The sequence below is a fragment of the Sus scrofa genome, chromosome 1 (genome assembly GCF_054392235.1).
Source record: "Sus scrofa isolate SSC_HxYL_T2T_F1_AM1 chromosome 1, Sscrofa_HxYL_maternal_Yorkshire_Landrace_v2.0, whole genome shotgun sequence".
Taxonomy (NCBI): Eukaryota; Metazoa; Chordata; class Mammalia; order Artiodactyla; family Suidae; genus Sus; species Sus scrofa.
In genome coordinates, this window is record NC_139383.1 from 180,717,260 (window position 1) to 180,734,630 (window position 17,371).

Consider the following 17,371-nt stretch of genomic DNA (forward strand, 5'->3'; position numbering starts at 1 on the left):
CCTCTATGTGGAGAACCCTAAGGTCTCCACACAAAAATCATTAGAACTAATAAATGCATTCATTAAGGTAGCCAGATACAAGATTAATACACAGAAATCCATTAGATTTCTTTACACTGATAATAAGATATGTTAAAAAAAATTCCATTTAAAATTGTGCCAGGAGTTCCCTGGTGGCTCAGTGGGTTAAGAATCTTGTGTTTTTACTGTTGTGTCACTTCTGTGGCATGGGTTCAGTCCCTGGCCCAGGAACTTCTGCATGCCTTGGGCACAGCCAAATTAAAAAAAAAAAAAAATCTAGGAATAAATCTAATCAAGGAGGTAAAAGACCTATATGCTGAAAACTCTAAGTACTGATAAGGGAAACTGAAGTTGCTTAAAAAAATGGAAAGATATTTCATGCTCTTAGATTAGAATAATTAATATTGTTAAAATGGCCACACTACCTAAAGTAATCCACAGATTTAATGTGATCCTTATCAAAATACCCATGACATTTTTCATACAACTAGAGCAAATAACCTTAAATTTTTATGGAAGCACAGAAAACCCAGAATTATCACATCAATCCTGAGGAAATAGAACAAAGCTAGAGGGATAACCCTTCCAGACTTTACGTAACACCACAAACCTACAGTAATCAAAACAGTGTGGTTTTGAAATAAAAACATACCTATAGATCAATGGAACAGAAGAGAAAGCCAAGAAATAAACCCATGCACTTGTGGTCATTTAATCTATGACAAAAGATGCAAGAATATGCAATTGAGAAAAGGCGGTCTCTTCAGCAAGTGGTGTTAGGAAAGCTGGACAGCTACATGTAAGTCAACAAAATTAGAACCTTTTCTCACACCATATACAAAAGTAAACTCAAAATGGTTTAAAGACCTGAGTATAAGACATGACACCATAAAACTCTTAGAAGAGAACACAGGAAAAACATTCTCTGACATAAATCATAGCAATGATTTCTTAGGTCAGTCTCCCAAGGCAAAAGAAATAAAATAAAAAATAAACCAATGGGACCCAATAAACTTAAAAAGCTTTTGCACAGCAAAGGAAACCATTAACAAAACCAAAAGACAACTTATGGAATGCGAGAAAATATTTGCAAATAATGTGAATGACAAGGGGTTAATTTCCAAAATACACAAACAGCTCATACAACTCAATATAAAAAAAACCCCCAGACAATCCAATCAACAAATGGGCAAAAGATCTAAATAGACATTTCTCCAAAGAAGACATATAGATGGCCCCAGGCACAGGAAAAGATTCTCAACATTGTTAACTATTAGAGAAATGCATATCAAAACCATAATGAGGTATTACCTTACACTGGTCAGAATGGTTATCATCAAAAAGTCTACAAACAATAAATGTGGAGCAAAGGGAACTCGTCTACACTATGGGAATGTAAATTGGTGCTGCCACTATGGAAAACAGCATGGATAGAGGTTCCTTAAAAAACTAAAAACAGAGCTATGACGTGATTTAGCAATCCACTTATGCGTATATACCTAAAAAAGTGAAAACTTTAATTCAAAAAGATACAAGCACCCCAATGTTCACAGCAGCACTCAATAGCCAAGACATGGAAGCAAGCCAAGTGCCCATCAACAGAAAATTGGGTTAAGAAGACGTGGTGTATGCACGTGCGCGCGCGTGCACAAACACACACACACACACACACACACACACACTGGAATATTAGCCATAAAAAAATGAAATATTATTGACATTTGCAGCAACATGAATAGACCTTGAGAATATCATACCAAGTGAAGTAAGTCAGAGAAAGACAATATCACTTATATGTGAAATCTAAACAAATAATATCTATATATAAAACAGAAATAGACTCGTGGACATAGAAAACAAACTTATGGTTATCAACGGGGAAAGGGAGAGGGGGAGGGATAAATTAGAGGTATGGGATTAACAGATACAAACTACCCTAAATAGATTAACAAGGATTTATTGTATTTCATAGGGAAATATATTGACTATCTTGTAATAACCTTTAATGGAAAATAATCTGAAAAAAAATATAACTGAATCACTCTGCTGTACATGTGAAACCAACACAATATTCTAAATTAACTATACTGCAATAAACAATTTAAAAGGAATAAAAAGTAGACACAACTAAAATATGTATACAAAAATTTCACTGAGAAGAGATATCTTATTTTCTTTTTTACCATAAGAATTTCCCTAGGAATCAAACAACTACCATGATTTTTGAAAGCCTTTTAAAAAAATCTACATAAACAGATTCAGTGCGATTGGAGCAATTCATTGAAAACATTAACCACCTCCAGCTTAAGAAATATTCCTCAAGGAACGCTGAAATGCAGAGAGCTGAAAACTCTTAATTTTTCTTTGGGATTTCTGTTGGACTGTGGTTCAGAACTGGCCAACTATCTGCAGCAGGAACTTTAGTATGGTTCCTTTCACTTCAGAGTATCCAAAATTATTTATCTGATGTAATAAGCAGTATCAGTGGAAAAATGCAAAACATAGCCATCTTAAATTATAGTTAATAGAGCAAAGTCAAATTAACTATGGAAAAGGAGAATACATAAGAATTTGGTACTTTAAAAAGATGCACTTAAAAAGGTCAAGTGTTTCTTGATGTAAAGACACTCATAAAATGCATTTTTTTCCTTTTCTAAATTAATAAAAGCTAAAATAATCTACATCACTGCATGAAATTCTTACAAATCATAATAATCTTCTTAGTCAATGTTCAATATCAAATGTGTTCACATTCACATAACACTTCTGTGAGTATACTTCCCCCCTCACAAATGTTAATGAACGACCACAGCCAAGTGAAATAAAGAAAACAAACATTTTAGAGAAATATCCATCAGAACTTTCTGCCATGATGGGAATGCTCTATTCTATGCTGTACAACATGGTAGCCACTAACCATATATGGCTGCGGAGCATGTGAAATGTAGCTAGTGCAACTAACTGAATCTTTAATTTTATTTAAGTAATTATTTTTTTGGGGGGGGTCTTTCTTAGGGCTGCACCCTCGGCAATATGGAGATTCCCAGGCTAGGGGTCCAACCAAAACTGTAGCTGCTGGCCTACACCACAGCTCACGGCAATGCTGGATCCTTAACCCACTGAGTGAGGCCAACATGGAACCCATGTCCTCATGGATGCTAGTTGGGTTCGCTAACTGCAAAGCCATGAGGGGAACTCCAAGTAATTAAAATTTAAATAGCTATATGTGGCTAGTGGCACAGCTTTAGAGATTCCAGAAATAAGTCACAGGCCTATAATACATTGCTTATTAGATTTATTAGGAATTAAAAGTGATTTTCCAGAATTTTACAAATTCACTTACTCAATTACCATCTAAGAATTATCATCATCCTCAAATGCCAGAAGTTACACAAAAAAGGTTTATTTAAATAAGACTGACATTTAAAAAGGTGATTCAACATATTATGAAAAGATAATTTTAACACTACTAAGGACAAGAAAACTGAGTGAGACTTACTGAGAAATGATGAAAAGTATTTGATTCTTCCTTTTCTCTATCTATATCCAAGGAGCAAGTCTTCTTGCTCTACTTCCAAAATATATTCCAAATCCATCTACTTTTTAAAATAATCTTTTCCTCCACTCTACTCCAAGCTATCATTATCTCCTGCTTAGATTAATGCCAACAGATTTCCTCTAGTCTCACTTTCTCTCTGTTCATTCTTAAAATTCACTTATTATACAGCAACTAGAGTGACTGTCTTAAAATGCAAATTAGATCACATTTTGCTTGTCCTTAAGATTTTTTTCAGTGACTTCTTCTATTCTTAGAATATAGCCTAAAATTCATTCCACAAGCCCACATAACCAATCCCACTCCTTCCTCCCTCTACATCTCAGACCTCATTGTGACACCACTCTCACCCTCATCCCCATGGTCCTGCCATATTTTCTTCCTTACTGCTCCAACAGGCCAAAAATTTGTCTGGCCTAAGGCCATGGTGCTTACTGTTTTTTTCTGCTTGGAATGCTATTTGCTCAGATCTTCATATGGGTGACTCGTGTCATTCATGCTGCAACTCAAATGTCCTTTTCCGAAGATGTTTTCCCTCACCACTCTATCTCATGTTGCCACCTAGTCACTATTACACAGTCTTTTATTTTCACAGCTGAAATAATCTTTCATTTGTTTACTTGTTTCTGCCTGTCTTCTCCCTCTGGAATGTTGAATCCATGGGAACACGGAGGTTGGCACATAGTATGCTCTCAACATTTGGAAGAAAAAACCCCAGATTTTGTATGATTATCATCTTAGGTCATATACAAATTTATCAAGCTGAGTGAACTTTTTCAAGGCTGCCTCAGAAATAACACTAAAATGAAAATAATTTCATCCCTTCACTAATAAGCTGCTTCACAGCTTCTTTTTAATACAGAAAAAATATTTTACTTTAATAATCTTTTGTTGACTCTTATCTCCTAACCTTTTTCTATCAATTCTCAGTCACTGTAAGAATGTACCTATGGACGAGAGAGAGTCCTAATTCCTTCCTCTCAATAGCCATCCCAGGAGAGCAGTTTCTTCAGCAGGTTAGTCTCCTTTCTTTTCAATGACCTTGAAGCTATCCCTATGGAGCCATTTTAATTTGTCAGTTTTAAGACCAGGAGTCTGGTCTGGTATCTCTTTTGTAAGGCAGCCATCTCTTCGGCAGTGTGGACTGGTCAGAGTACCAATATATTTTATTTATTTATTTGGCCATGCCTGCGGCATGTGGAAGTTCCCTGGCCAGGGATGGAACCCGACTCACAGTAGTGACCTGGGGCCACAGTAGTGACAACGCTGGATCTTTAACTGCTAGGCCACCAGGAGACTCTGGGAGTCCCAATATATTTTAATACATGTATTCTGTAAGTGAGCTTTTTTTTTTTCCTTCTTTTCAGGGTTGCACCTGCGGCATTTGAAGATTCCCAGGCTAGGAGTCAAACTGGAGCTATAGCTGCTGGTCTATGCCACAGCCACAGCAACGCAGGATCCAAGCCATGTCTGTGACCTACACTACAGTTCAAGGCAATGCTAGATTCCTGATCCACTGAGTGAGGCCCACGATCAAACCTATATCCTCATGGATACTAATCGTATTTGTTTCCATTGCACCACAACAGGAACTCCATGTAAGTAAACTTTTTAAAGCAAAAAATAAAAGCTCTCAAAAGTGAGATATTGTCACATGTATTTATTACCTTTGATAGGGAAAAATAAGGCTCACTAAGGTTGGAGATAATATTTTCAGGTCATTTCTTACCTTCTTAGACAGTACTATGAAATGTCTAAAGAATTTTTAATCTATTTTAAGATGTCTTTTCAAATTGCCTTATCGGTTGTTGCTTCTCGGTAGACCGATGTTCAGAAAATACAAAGGTGAGATTCTTTCACTACCAGCGCCAAATCAGCAGATCAAATCTAAGAATTATTAACATGCCTCCTACTACTTAGAGGGTGTTTAAGTAGGCACAGTCATAAAACTGGTCAATCTACATACACAGAATTTTAACAAGAAAATCACTCTGATACAAAATAGCTCTGCCCTGCATCTTTTTAAAAAAGTACTGCTCTCAATTTAGCATTTTACCTCAAAAAACAAAATATTTATATAGTCCAGGAAAGCATAAACCAAATGACGACAATGTTACTTATGTCTACTGTTTAACTATTTTTAATGACTGAGTCTATTAGCTCTTATTGTAAATCTAATTGTCCATGAACTCTCGTTTTTCTTAAGGAGTCTAATATATGGCATTTTAATAGGCAGCACTCAACTTGACAACTAGGTTAAATCCTAAAAATGCATATATAAATTTGTTGTTTCTGAACTTCTAAGTACAATTTCTTCTAGAACCATTATAGAAGAAATTCAGCCAATTTAACCTATAATACAATTGATTGAGTACTTATTGTATTTCTGTTCTCACTGTTGGTCAGGAAGGTAAATATCCTAGAAACCTGTAGAGAAGGGAGATCAGAAGCTAGAGGACTGTATTTTACCCTCTGAGAGGCATTTCTGTATCTCTTTGATACTCATTGGTTCTTCCTAACACCTGAAATAAAGTGGCTATAGCCACTCTCAGAGTACAAGTGCATATGAAACCCAGGAATCAAGCAAAATAAAATGTCAATTATCCTCTCCGAACAGTATCCTTGAAAAGGTCCCATGATTCAAGGTTATGGTTTTAGTTCTTTCCCTCAGAGACATGAAAATAACTGGAACACAACATAATAACGCTCTGAACTGTATGAATTATTTAAAGGAATTCAACACAAAGCCTCGAAGCCTAAAGCTTGTGACTTGGTAGGTTTCATATCCCCCCTTTCAACTTATAAAATGGTAAAAATCAAAAATCAAAAAAAAAAAAACAAACCACTGTAAATTTAGCTTAGAAATGTAAAGAACAATATTAAATGTTGATTTCTCTTATTAAACAACTTGGTTTAAAACATTTTCAAATTTGTTTAAAGAAAACCAGTTTCATTTATGTTTTTAACATCCACATTAATACTTCCAGCATTACTAGACACTCTCAAGACATTTTCAAAAATAAAGCTGAGATTAACTTATTTCTAAGCATATAAAGATTATTTATATGGCAGCCTTACAGAAAAGTAGATCGGGATGCTAATAAAAAAATGGGCACACTTTTATTTGCAAATTAAACCTCAATTACAGCTGAAAAAAAGTGGTAGGGGTGAGGAGGGGGAGGAGAGAAGAGTTAAACAACAAAGCCAAGATGTTAGATACCACTATTTTGCCTGCATAACCTCATCCATCCAATCAACCAGTTATTAAAACACTTAAAAGGAACATGCACTTTGAAAGGCGTGTTCTTACTTGGACAAAAGGCACACATTTTTAAGATGATTGCTTGGAACTATCTGATCTCAAAAAATCTAATTGATACTTGCTGAATTCATCCTCCCTGGACACCCTCCTCAGCAGTAACTGCTCACTGAATCAATCTCTCTAACTTCTGGGTCATTTGGGCCTCTAGCCATCACTCAGCTCTGACAAAGAGTCTCCAACCTGATCAAGACCAATTTATAGCCTTAAACAGCCTCTCTTGCCACATAAAATGAAAGTAAGGAAAATAATGGCTTGATGTGAAAAGCTGGGAAAATACACAGCCCACTGGAATGATGAAGCCATGCTCCAGATACAGTCTGGAGCCATATGCTTATCTCCTACCCTTCTGAATCAGAAACATAATTAAGAATATGTGTATATATATATATCTCACTTAGCATTAAACCCGGACCTTAGTTCCATCCTGTTCAACATAATGTAACTACCGCGAAAGAAAGACCACTGCTTAGAGAAAAACAATGCTGTATACAATGTGTACATCATTTGACAAATTGACCCTGTTATGCATCAGTTTCTTTTCTATAAAATAGGGATAATAATAGCTATCCTGACTAACTCACAGGGTCATTGAAAGGAGCAAATAAGATAGTGAATGTGAAAGTACTCACAAACTACTAAATTATTATTATGTAAGTTGCTCCTTCTTAGAACTTTTGAATTTTCTTCTAACTCATACTTTAATTATAAAGTTAGAATACCCAGATACAGAACATCTAAATTAACAGTATTTTGGAGACGGTGATAGACAAATAATGGAAAATATTGATTAGGACAATGGGTCAGAACATATCAAGTTAGTCTCAGAATTACAGTAGAATTCTAATGAAAAACTAGGCCGCTAAGGGCTTACTCTTTATAGACACAGGCCAGTTCCCCCAACTCATGCAAACACCAAGCTATATATACTGTGCTACTTTTAGGTGAATAACTAGGGATAAGTTGAGTCTGGAGGTGCAAAGGGGAGGGACTTCCCAATCTTCATTATCAGGCTGTTCCCCAATCCTTTTAACAAACACTCCTACTCTTCATGCCTGGCCTAGTTAATCAAAACTATTCCCAGTAAGAAAATGGCTGTCAAAGATTTTTTGGGGGGGTACAGTCTAGTAACTATGAGAAACCAGTAGCATAGCTAGTCCTTCCCCACCACGAACTATTTTGAATGGATAGATTCAGAACTGAAAAAATCAGGTAGGATTTTGTTTCTCCCAAGACTCACTCACAGGCCTCACCCTCCAAGCTTCAGCTCTCATCTGTAAAATGAACTCCATCCCATTGCCAACGAAAGTACGAATGAGACAGGGCTTGGAAGGTGCCAGGAATGCTGTCTGATAAACACCAAATCCATCACTGTTTATAAAGTATTACGATAATCCCGTTATGCCCTCCCGCCTCAAGGAAATCGCTGGATTAAAACTGAAACCCCTAATCACTGAAAAAAGCAACGCTGAAGCGGGCCGGGAGTATCCGCACAGAATCTATTTTGAGGTGAGAGGAAGAAGGCCATCCTGCTCCCCGGGAGAGGAGGAAGCGGGAGAAGAGGATGAATGCAGGGTCCACGACGAGCCTACCTGTTGTTCCGGATGCTGACCAGCACGCACAGCACCAGCTCTAAGTAGGTGCGCAACACTTCTAGCCAACGGGATGAGAGCTGCAGGGCTTCGACTTCTTCCCCGCCAGTCCCGGTGTCGGCGCTGCCTCCATCGCCCGGGCCGCCGCCGCCGCTCAGGTAATTCTCCGCGGCGAACTCAACGCGCAGCTCTCGCACGAACCAGCCGCACTTGCGCATGAGGAATTCGAGCCGTGGCTGCTCCGCAGGCGAGACGCGGAGGCAGATGCGGAGCTGGGGCCAGAGAGCAGGATAGAAGAGGCACTCGCGCCAGTGCGAGCAGGAGGCCGAGGCCCGTAGCCGGTCGGAGGCGGACAGGAAGGAGAAGATGTGCACGATCAGCTCGCTGGGCAGCGACGCAGCGCCTGCCGCCTGCCCGCACAGAGCCATCCGGCCCCGCCGCCGGCTGCCGGTCCCCGGCCGCCTCCGCAATCCCCGGAGCAGCCCCCGCAGCCGTCGCAGCTGCTGCAGCCGCAGCCGCCGCCGCCGCCACCGCGCCACCCGGGCGGCCCCTGCTCGGGTTCCGGCTCCCGGTGGTCGGGGCTGCGGCACTGACAAGAACAACAACATCAATGACAAGGAAGAAGGGGGCGGAACCGTCGTAGGTCTCGGCGGAACCAAGTACAGCACAAGTTGCGGAGAGGGGGAAAGGCCTCTGCGGGGTTGGCCTCCAGACAGCCAGCCTGTGGCCTCTCAAACTTTACTCACGCGCGTCCGAGGCCTACACACTCAGGAACTTCAAAATCCTTGCTTTTACTGGTTAGGGGCCCGGAAGCGGCAGGACTAATTGTAAGGAAACGGCAGCCCTCCCCGCGCCTGGAGGCGGAGGCAGAGCAGTGGTAGGACCTGAGTTTGACGTCACCAGTGGTGGGAGGAGCCCGGCGTGATCCGGAGCTACTTCCGGAAGAAGGGAGCGCCCGGTTGCCGGTAGGAAAGGGAGACGCGGCACGTGACTCCTGACGCACGCAGGCTGTCGGGACGGGGGTGGGGAAGCGCTGGTGGTGCCGGTGTTGGGCGCCCCCTCCCGTCTCACAGAGACCGCCGAGTCCCGTCTTGTTTGTAAGTCGGTTAACTGGGGCGCTCAGGCAGTGTAAGTGGCGGAACTCGCGTTAGCGTAAGCGGGCGGTGACGCTTCTCATTATACGTTTTCCTGTTGCTGGGCTGAGGACTCAGAGCCAAAGTGCCGGCTTGGGTCTTTTTCAGCCTAACCTCCCCTCCCCCCTCCCCCGCAGAGAATTGTTGGGAGTTTCTGAGAAAAAGCCGCTAAGGCAGCAGGACCGGCGCCCTCGCGGGCTAACCCGAGGGGCTGGGTGAGGAGAGGAGAAGCGCGGGGAGGGGAGGCTGGACACAGGCCGCAAGCGGACCTTCCCTCGTGGTCAGACCTCGGAGTGGACAGTAGCGCACACCTGGGTGCGAGGGGAAGGAGTGAGGACAGCGCCACCCTTTGGATTTTGAGGGAGAAGAGAAAAAAAAAGGGCAAATGGGTTAGATCTGTTGGTTGATAATTAGTCTCTTATCCAGAGATTGAGGGAGACTGAGTTCCAGGTTTGGGGGCTCTAATTGTAAAGAAGTTTGTTGTTATGGTAAAGGTTTTCTTTAGCTCGGCGCCCGGTTTTTGAGGGAGGGATTTTTCGAAAGAGTGTCCTAACTTTATCACAACTCGGGAAGTAGTTAGTTAACTGACTGTAAGGAGCAGTGAAGTCAGAAAGAAATAAGCGATTTTATGTAATAATTGAGGATCGCTTTAATGAGGCTGCCGCTTCAAAGCCTTAACTAGGGTCTTGGAACAGCCGTGTTTATTTGTGGCTAACTCTCAGAAGCTGTTCTCCTGGATATTTTTAGCCCTCTGAGGGCAAAACTCTCCATTCATAATGCTTCCATGCCTTTTGATGCCTAGCACAGGCCCGTTACCAATAATATTGTGTTGGTACCTCAGTTATCTTCATTTCGGTACCTGTGGGGGGGGGGAAGCTATCATTCATGGTAGGTCACTTCTCTGAACCTCTTGTCTGTAAGAGATTTTTCTATGCAGTTATTATTATATCTTATGAATGGATTAATGAGCATTAATGGAAACAGCAGTGAATTAGGAAGTTGAGGCTTGGATTTAAATTTTTTATTTTTTAAAAGCATTCATTTTTTGGGGGGGGGGGCTTGTCTTTTTAGGCCCGCACCCGCGGCATATGGAGGTTCCCAGGCTAGGGGTCCAGTTGGAGCTGTAGCTGCCGGCCTACACCACAGCTCACGGCAGCCCTGGATCCTTAACCCACTGAGCGAGGCCAGGGATGGAACCGGCAACCTCATGGTTCCTAGTGGGATTCGTTTCTGCTGCACCTCCATGGGATCTCCATCATTGAAATATTTTGAGTGACCCATGGACATCTAGATTTCCCACTTAATAGTAATTAAGTGTGCATCTCTTTAAAAGCGTATTATTACATAACAAAACTATCACACTTGAAAAACTTCTGTTGTCTAATAACCCATCTTCAAGTTTATCTAGTTATTTTCCAAATGTTTGTTATAGATGTTTTATCCAAACCAAGATCCGGTTGCATAGGCCGGCAGCTACAGCTCCGATTTGACCCCTAGGCTGGAACTTATATATGCCATGGATGCTGCTCTAAAAAGACAACCCCCCCCCCAAAAAAAAGGAAGTTCCCCTTCGAGGCTCAGCAGTAAGGATCCCAACTAATATCCAAATCAGGATCCAAGTAAGGGCCACACTTGTTTTAGTTTGTATTTAAAGCTTCTTTTAATCTAGAATAGTCACCCTCTTCCCAGCACTCATTTTTGGGGTCTCTCTGATTAGTTAATTACAGGAGGCTTATTGTGCTGTAGAATATCTCCCATCTGTAATTGTTTGGCTACTTTCTCTTGGTGTTTAGCTTACTACTCTAGTCCCTGAATTTCTAATAAACCTACATATTAATGTTAAAGGCTTGATTAGGTTGGTGACATCTTGATCTCCCTCCTTATAAAGTTTTGTGTTTTGTTTTTCTCTAAGTAATCTGTGAGATGTTATTTTCTACAAATGTCCAACTCCTCCATCAATGATTCACTTAATAGCCTTAACAATAATTGATAATTCTTGCCTGAATCATAATTTTATTATGAGTTGCAAAATAATAATTTCTAAGTCTTTTGTTCCATTTATATTTATTAATTTTCATTCTTCTGGATAGGAGAAGCTTTCTTTAACAAACTGGCAACATTTAGTTACCCTGAAATACAGCTCCTATTCTCCTATTGAAAAGACAGGAAAAAATGCCTAGTTCTTTTTCTTTTATTACCCATTTTGAAAGTAAGTTCTTTGGCCTCAAAGAGTGATGAATGAGTTTTTCTAGTTTTTATTTTTTCTGAATATCAAATTCTCATGGATTTTTAAAATGTTTTAATTTTCCTTTTTGATCCTTAAATTTTGATACTTCTAGAACACCTCACAAAGAAGTGTATGTGATTAATATTACAATTTTAAAAAATTCCTTGAGCATTTTTAGTAGAGGTAATACTGTACTGAGTGGGAGGGTAAGCTGGATTTTGATCTTTTTTTCTTTTTTGCTTTTGTAGTAATATAGCTGGGTGACATTTAAACACGTTGCTTAACCCTTTGGGGCCTCACTTATCTTCGTCTGTCAAGTAGAGAGTTTTTGCAAGGTTCCCTGCAGCTGATGTTCTCTGACTTTTTAAAAATCTGTTTTATGGAGATACATTTTTCATATGTAATTCGTTTCAAGTATACACATCAACAGTTTAGTAGTTTTATCAAATTTTACAACCATCACTGTAAATAAGTTTTATTTTTTTTATTTTTATCTTTTTGTCTTTTTGCCATTTCTTGGGCCACTCCCGTGGCATACGGAGGTTCCCAGGCTAGGGGTCGAATCGGAGCTGTAGCCACTGGCCTACGCCAGGGCCACAGCAATGTGGGATCCGAGCTGCCTCTGCAACCTACACCACAGCTCACGGCAACGCCGGATCATTAACCCACTGAGCAAGGCCAGGGATCGAACCCACAACCTCATGGTTCCTAGTGGGATTTGTTAACCACCGAGCCACGACGGGAACTCCCTGTAAATAAGTTTTAGAACATTTTCATCCCTTTAATGAGATTCCACATGCCCATTACGGCTAGTCCCCACTCCCACCTCCAGGCAGCCACTAATGCACTTTTTGTCTCTATAAATCTGCTGTTTCTGAACATTTGCTATAAATGGAATCATACAACATATATGATCTCTTGTGTCTAGCTTCTTCCACTTAGGATGGTGTTTGTTAAGTTTCATTCATGATGTGACAAATGTCATTAATCCATTCCTTTTTACTGCTGAATAATATTTATGTATATATTTATTTATTAATTACCCATTTACCCGTTGATTAACATACGGGTTTTTAGTTTTTGCCTATTATGAACACCATTTCTGTAAATACTCATGAGCAAGTCTTTTGTGGACATATGTTTTCATGTCTCTTCCATAGATACCTAGGAGTGAAGATGATACATTATATAGTCATTCCATGAATAACTTTTGGAGAAAGGCCCAAACTGTTTTCCAAAGTGGCTGTATCATTTTCCAGTCCCACCAGCAATATATGGGGGTTTCCAGTCTTTGACTCTTTGATGTTCTCAAGACATTCTCTGGTTGATTTGAGAACAATATTTTTCCTTTTTCTTAGTGTTTTACTAGCAACAAACTACTTTCTCCAATAATAATTTAATCTTTAATTATTACAAATACTTCCTAAAGGAAATAAAAATACAAATGATTTCCAACTTATAGTGGTTCATTGTACTTATGATTTTTCAACTTTACAATGGTGAGAAAGCGATATTCATTCAATAGAAACCATACTTAGGGTTTTGAATTTCGATCTTTTCCCATGCTAGTAATATGTTATATTATACTCTCTCATGATGCTGGGTAATGGCAGTGAGCCACAGCTTCTAGTTGACTCCACATTTCTTTTTTTTTTTTTTTTTTTTTTTTTTGTCTTTTTCTGGAGCACCTCCAGCGGCATATGGAGGTTCCCAGGCTAGGGGTCCAATTGGAGCTGCAGCCACCGGCCTACACCAGAGCCACAGCAACACTGGATCCGAGCTGCTTCTGCAACCTACACCACAGCTCACGGCAACGTCAGATCCTTAACCCACTGAGCAAGGTCAGGGATCGAACCCTCAACCTCATGGTTCCTAGTCGGATTCGTTAACCACTGAGCCACGACGGGAACTCCGACTCCACATTTCCTGAGGGTAAATAGTCAGTACACTTCAAACCATTCTGTTTTTCACTTTTAGTATAATATACAATAAATTGCATGAGATATTCAGTGCTTTATTGTAAAATAGGCTTTGTGTTAGATGATTAGCCAACTGTAGGCTAAGTGTTCTGACCATGTGTAGGTAAGCTATGATGTTTGGTGTGGCACATGGAAGTTTCCATGCCAGGGTTTGAATCAGAGCTGCAGCTGCTGGCCTACACTACAGCCATAGCAACACCAGATCCCAGCTGTGTCTTTGACCTGCACCACAGCTCATAGCAACACTGGATCCTTAACTCACTGAGCAAGACCAGATGTCAAACCCACATCCTCATGGATACTAGTCAGATTCTTTTTTGTTTGTTTGTTTGTTTTGTTTTGTTTTAGGGCCATACCCGTGGCATATGGAAGTTCCCAGGCTAGGGGAGGAATTGGAGCTATAGCTGCTGGCCTACACCATAGCCACAGCAACACTAGATCTGAGCCATGTCTGCGACCTACACTACAGTTCACGGCAACACTGGATCCTTAAACCACTGAGTGAGGCCAGAGATAAAACCCTCAGCCTCATGGTTCCTAGTCAGATTCCTTTCCACTGAGCCATGACGGGAACTCTACTAGTCAGATTCTTAACCCACTGAACCACAATGGGAACTCCCTGCTAAATGCATTTTTGAGTTACGATATTTTCAGGTTATGATGGATTTTTTGGGGGGACATAACCGCATTATAATTTGAGAAACAGCTCTATATTAATATGCTATAAAATAAAATTCAGCTTCTTAGTGGTGTTTCTAGATTTTTAAAATTTAATTTTCATATTAAATGAAGGATGATAGGAATAGTCTTATTAATGACAGTGAGCTAAGATATGAAATAAGGTATGACTTTGCTCAGGTACAGTTAAAAAACAGTAAATTTGGAGTTCCTGTCCTGGCTCAGTGGTTAACGAATCCAACTAGGAGCCATGAGATTTCAGGTTCGATTCCTGGCCTTGCTCAGTGGGTTAAGGATCTGGCATTGCTGTGAGCTGTGGTGTAGGTCGAAGACGTGGCTCGGATCCCGGCATTGCTGTGGCTGTGGTATAGGCCGGTGGCTATAGCTCCGATTAGACCCCTGGCCTGGGAACCTCCATATGCCACGGGTCTGGCCCTAGAAAAGACAAAAAAACAAACAAAAAAAACAGTAAATTTCATTGATGACATACAATTTGTTTATTAAGCCAACGTCTTTGATGTGAATCCATAAGTATTTATTGAGTATGTATATTCTTAGCATGTTAAATGAATTATGCTATTGCTCTTGACATTTATTATCCTAGATAGACTAAATTATTTTTGGTAAACTTTTTTTTGATAAAGTAACAAAATTGACTTCTTTAAAGGACAAGAATGAAAGCACATTTTGTGAAGTTGCAGTGTCTGAGCTATGATTCAAAGTGTGGGAGGAAGTATTGACGCTATGAAGCCCGTAAGTACTCAGTAGTACTAAGCTTCTGGTTCCAAAAGTGGCATATTGTCACTATAGCAACTACCCATGCTTATTTGGATTTGAAACCCAGACAACGAATGATGGGTAAGAGTACAATGTCAAGATGGATGTGTATCCTGGTGGATTGATATGGATGTCTGTTGATGGTCAAGTGTTTGTTCCGTTTTTCTTATGTTTATTATGATTGATTCTTTCGTAGTGGTATTTTAATTCTTGTTAATTTATTTTCTGGAGAGAAGTTAAACATTCAATATTCTTACGTTCTTCCTTTTCTAATATGCTAAATTTAATGCTTTTTCCAGTTTGGTTATTAGGATATTAAATATATTTCTGCTATAAGTTTCTCACTGTCACTGTTTGGCAAGTTGCCAAACAGTAATTATAAAACATAACTTTATTATGCCGAATCGCTTGGAATTTTATAACAGAAAAAACCTGTAATACAGATTTTATTTTAGCTACATCATGAAAAAATGTTCAAGGCTACCAATGAACATTCACATTGCCTAAATTCAAACATTCTTTGAAAGAATTTTCTTTTTCCTGAGCAGAGTCTAGGTTTCAGATGCTGTTGGCAGGTAGAGATGACTTAGATTCCTTCCAATTATCTATTAGTTGCTTATATAAGTTTACTTAGAGGTACAGGAGCCTCCTGGGAGAACAGAACTGGAAACTTGATTCTCTCCACCTTTGTCTGACCAATTGAAATGGTTCCTAGTGAAGTCATAATACAGGAAAAAGAAATGAAGGTTTGAAGGGAACTTGTCTTTAGGGTAGGATAAGTCTGCGCTGGTGAGCTAAACATAGGACAAAGGACCATGTCGTTTTTTCCACCTAGTTGTGTATTGTTGATGTCAGAACTGATCTTTACCAAGGGCCCCACAAGTTGGTTGGCCAAGTTTGTGAACTGAAGGATCTATATCAATAAAGCAGGGATTGATAGCTCATATCCTAAAGGAGATAGGAGCAATAAGAGAAGAACTGGGTCCTGAGCAAGATGACGGTTAGTGGCGAGTACTGGACTTACCAGAAGATGTTTTTCCCAGTGGGAAACCAGCTCTGTGTTTCCAGATTTCCCAGTACTTAAAGAAACTAAAGTACTAATTTTTTTTTTTTAAAGATGAAATGTCCTAATTGTCTACCTTCACATTAAAAATATCCTGTGGGCCAAACAAACCAGATTTAATCTGTAGGACACCAGGTTACAACTTCTTAACCTAAGAGTTCTTATACATGTGAGCTGGGGCAACTTTGTTTTCCAAGAACTAGGCCTGCTAGCTAATTCCTGTATTTTAAATCCACTCCTAGAGCTACTTTTTTTCTTACTTTTTTTTTGGGGGGGGGGCGGTGCTGTACCTGTGGTGTATGGAAGTTTCCAGACCAAGGGTTGAGTCCGAGATGCAGCTGCTGCCTACACCACAGCTGTGGCAATGACAGATCCTTGACCCACTGGCTGGGCTGGGGATGGAACCCGCTCAGAGACAATGCCAGATACCCAACCCACTGGCCATAGCCTGAAGTCTTAAAGCTATGTTTTTTCCATTCATTCCTTTCACAGTTTAAAAAAGAAAGGGGATTTCCCGTTGTAGTTCAGTGGTAACTAATATCCATAAGGACATGAGTTCGATCCCTGGCCTCATTCAGTGGGTTAAGGATCTGGCATTGCTGTGAGCTGTGATGTAGGTTGCAGACCTGGCTCGGATCCTGGGTTGCTGTGGCTGTGGCGTAGGCTAAAGCTGCTGCTCCTATTCAACCCCTAGCCTGGGAACTTTCATATGGTGCAGGTGTGGCCCTGAAAAGAAAAAAAAGAAAAAGAAGAAGAGGTTTAACTTAATGACTATTTTATAGCATTACTGTTTCTTGCCTTTTATTCAAGAGGATGGGTGTTTTTAGAGGCACCTTTTGTTACCTAAGATGTTAATAAAAATGTATTAAAAACCAAATACTGCTGTCTTTAATGCAGTTGATTCAAACAATCGGTTTCCTTGACTTCCAGTCAAAATCAGTAATTGGATGATTTTAATTATCTTGGTTGGAGTTGTCCAGCTTATATTACTTATAGGCAGTATTGTACAGTGGGGCTCGTAGGACT

General features: G+C 40.1%; 1 protein-coding gene and 1 long non-coding RNA gene across 6 annotated transcripts in view; one reads left to right on the plus strand and one right to left on the minus strand.

The window, feature by feature from the left end:
- The window catches only part of FBXO33 (F-box protein 33), a 38,602-nt gene extending 29,314 nt beyond the window's left edge, over positions 1-9,288 (minus strand). Inside the window, exon 1 of the mRNA XM_001926592.8 lies at positions 8,489-9,288. Coding sequence (XP_001926627.2) covers positions 8,489-9,096 — 608 coding nt within the window. The 5' untranslated portion in view covers positions 9,097-9,288. The remainder of the gene's footprint in view (positions 1-8,488) is intronic.
- A 121-nt stretch (positions 9,289-9,409) lies between these two features.
- The window catches only part of LOC102162695 (uncharacterized), a 704,814-nt gene continuing 696,852 nt past the window's right edge, over positions 9,410-17,371 (plus strand). For 2 of the 5 annotated variants that reach the window (XR_014817879.1, XR_014817874.1), the window contains exon 1: positions 9,410-9,453. This is a non-coding gene — a long non-coding RNA (uncharacterized LOC102162695). Of the gene's footprint in view, positions 9,586-15,326; positions 15,364-17,371 lie in introns of those variants that run through there. The other 3 variants (XR_014817900.1, XR_014817887.1, XR_014817889.1) reach the window with 2 other exon arrangements.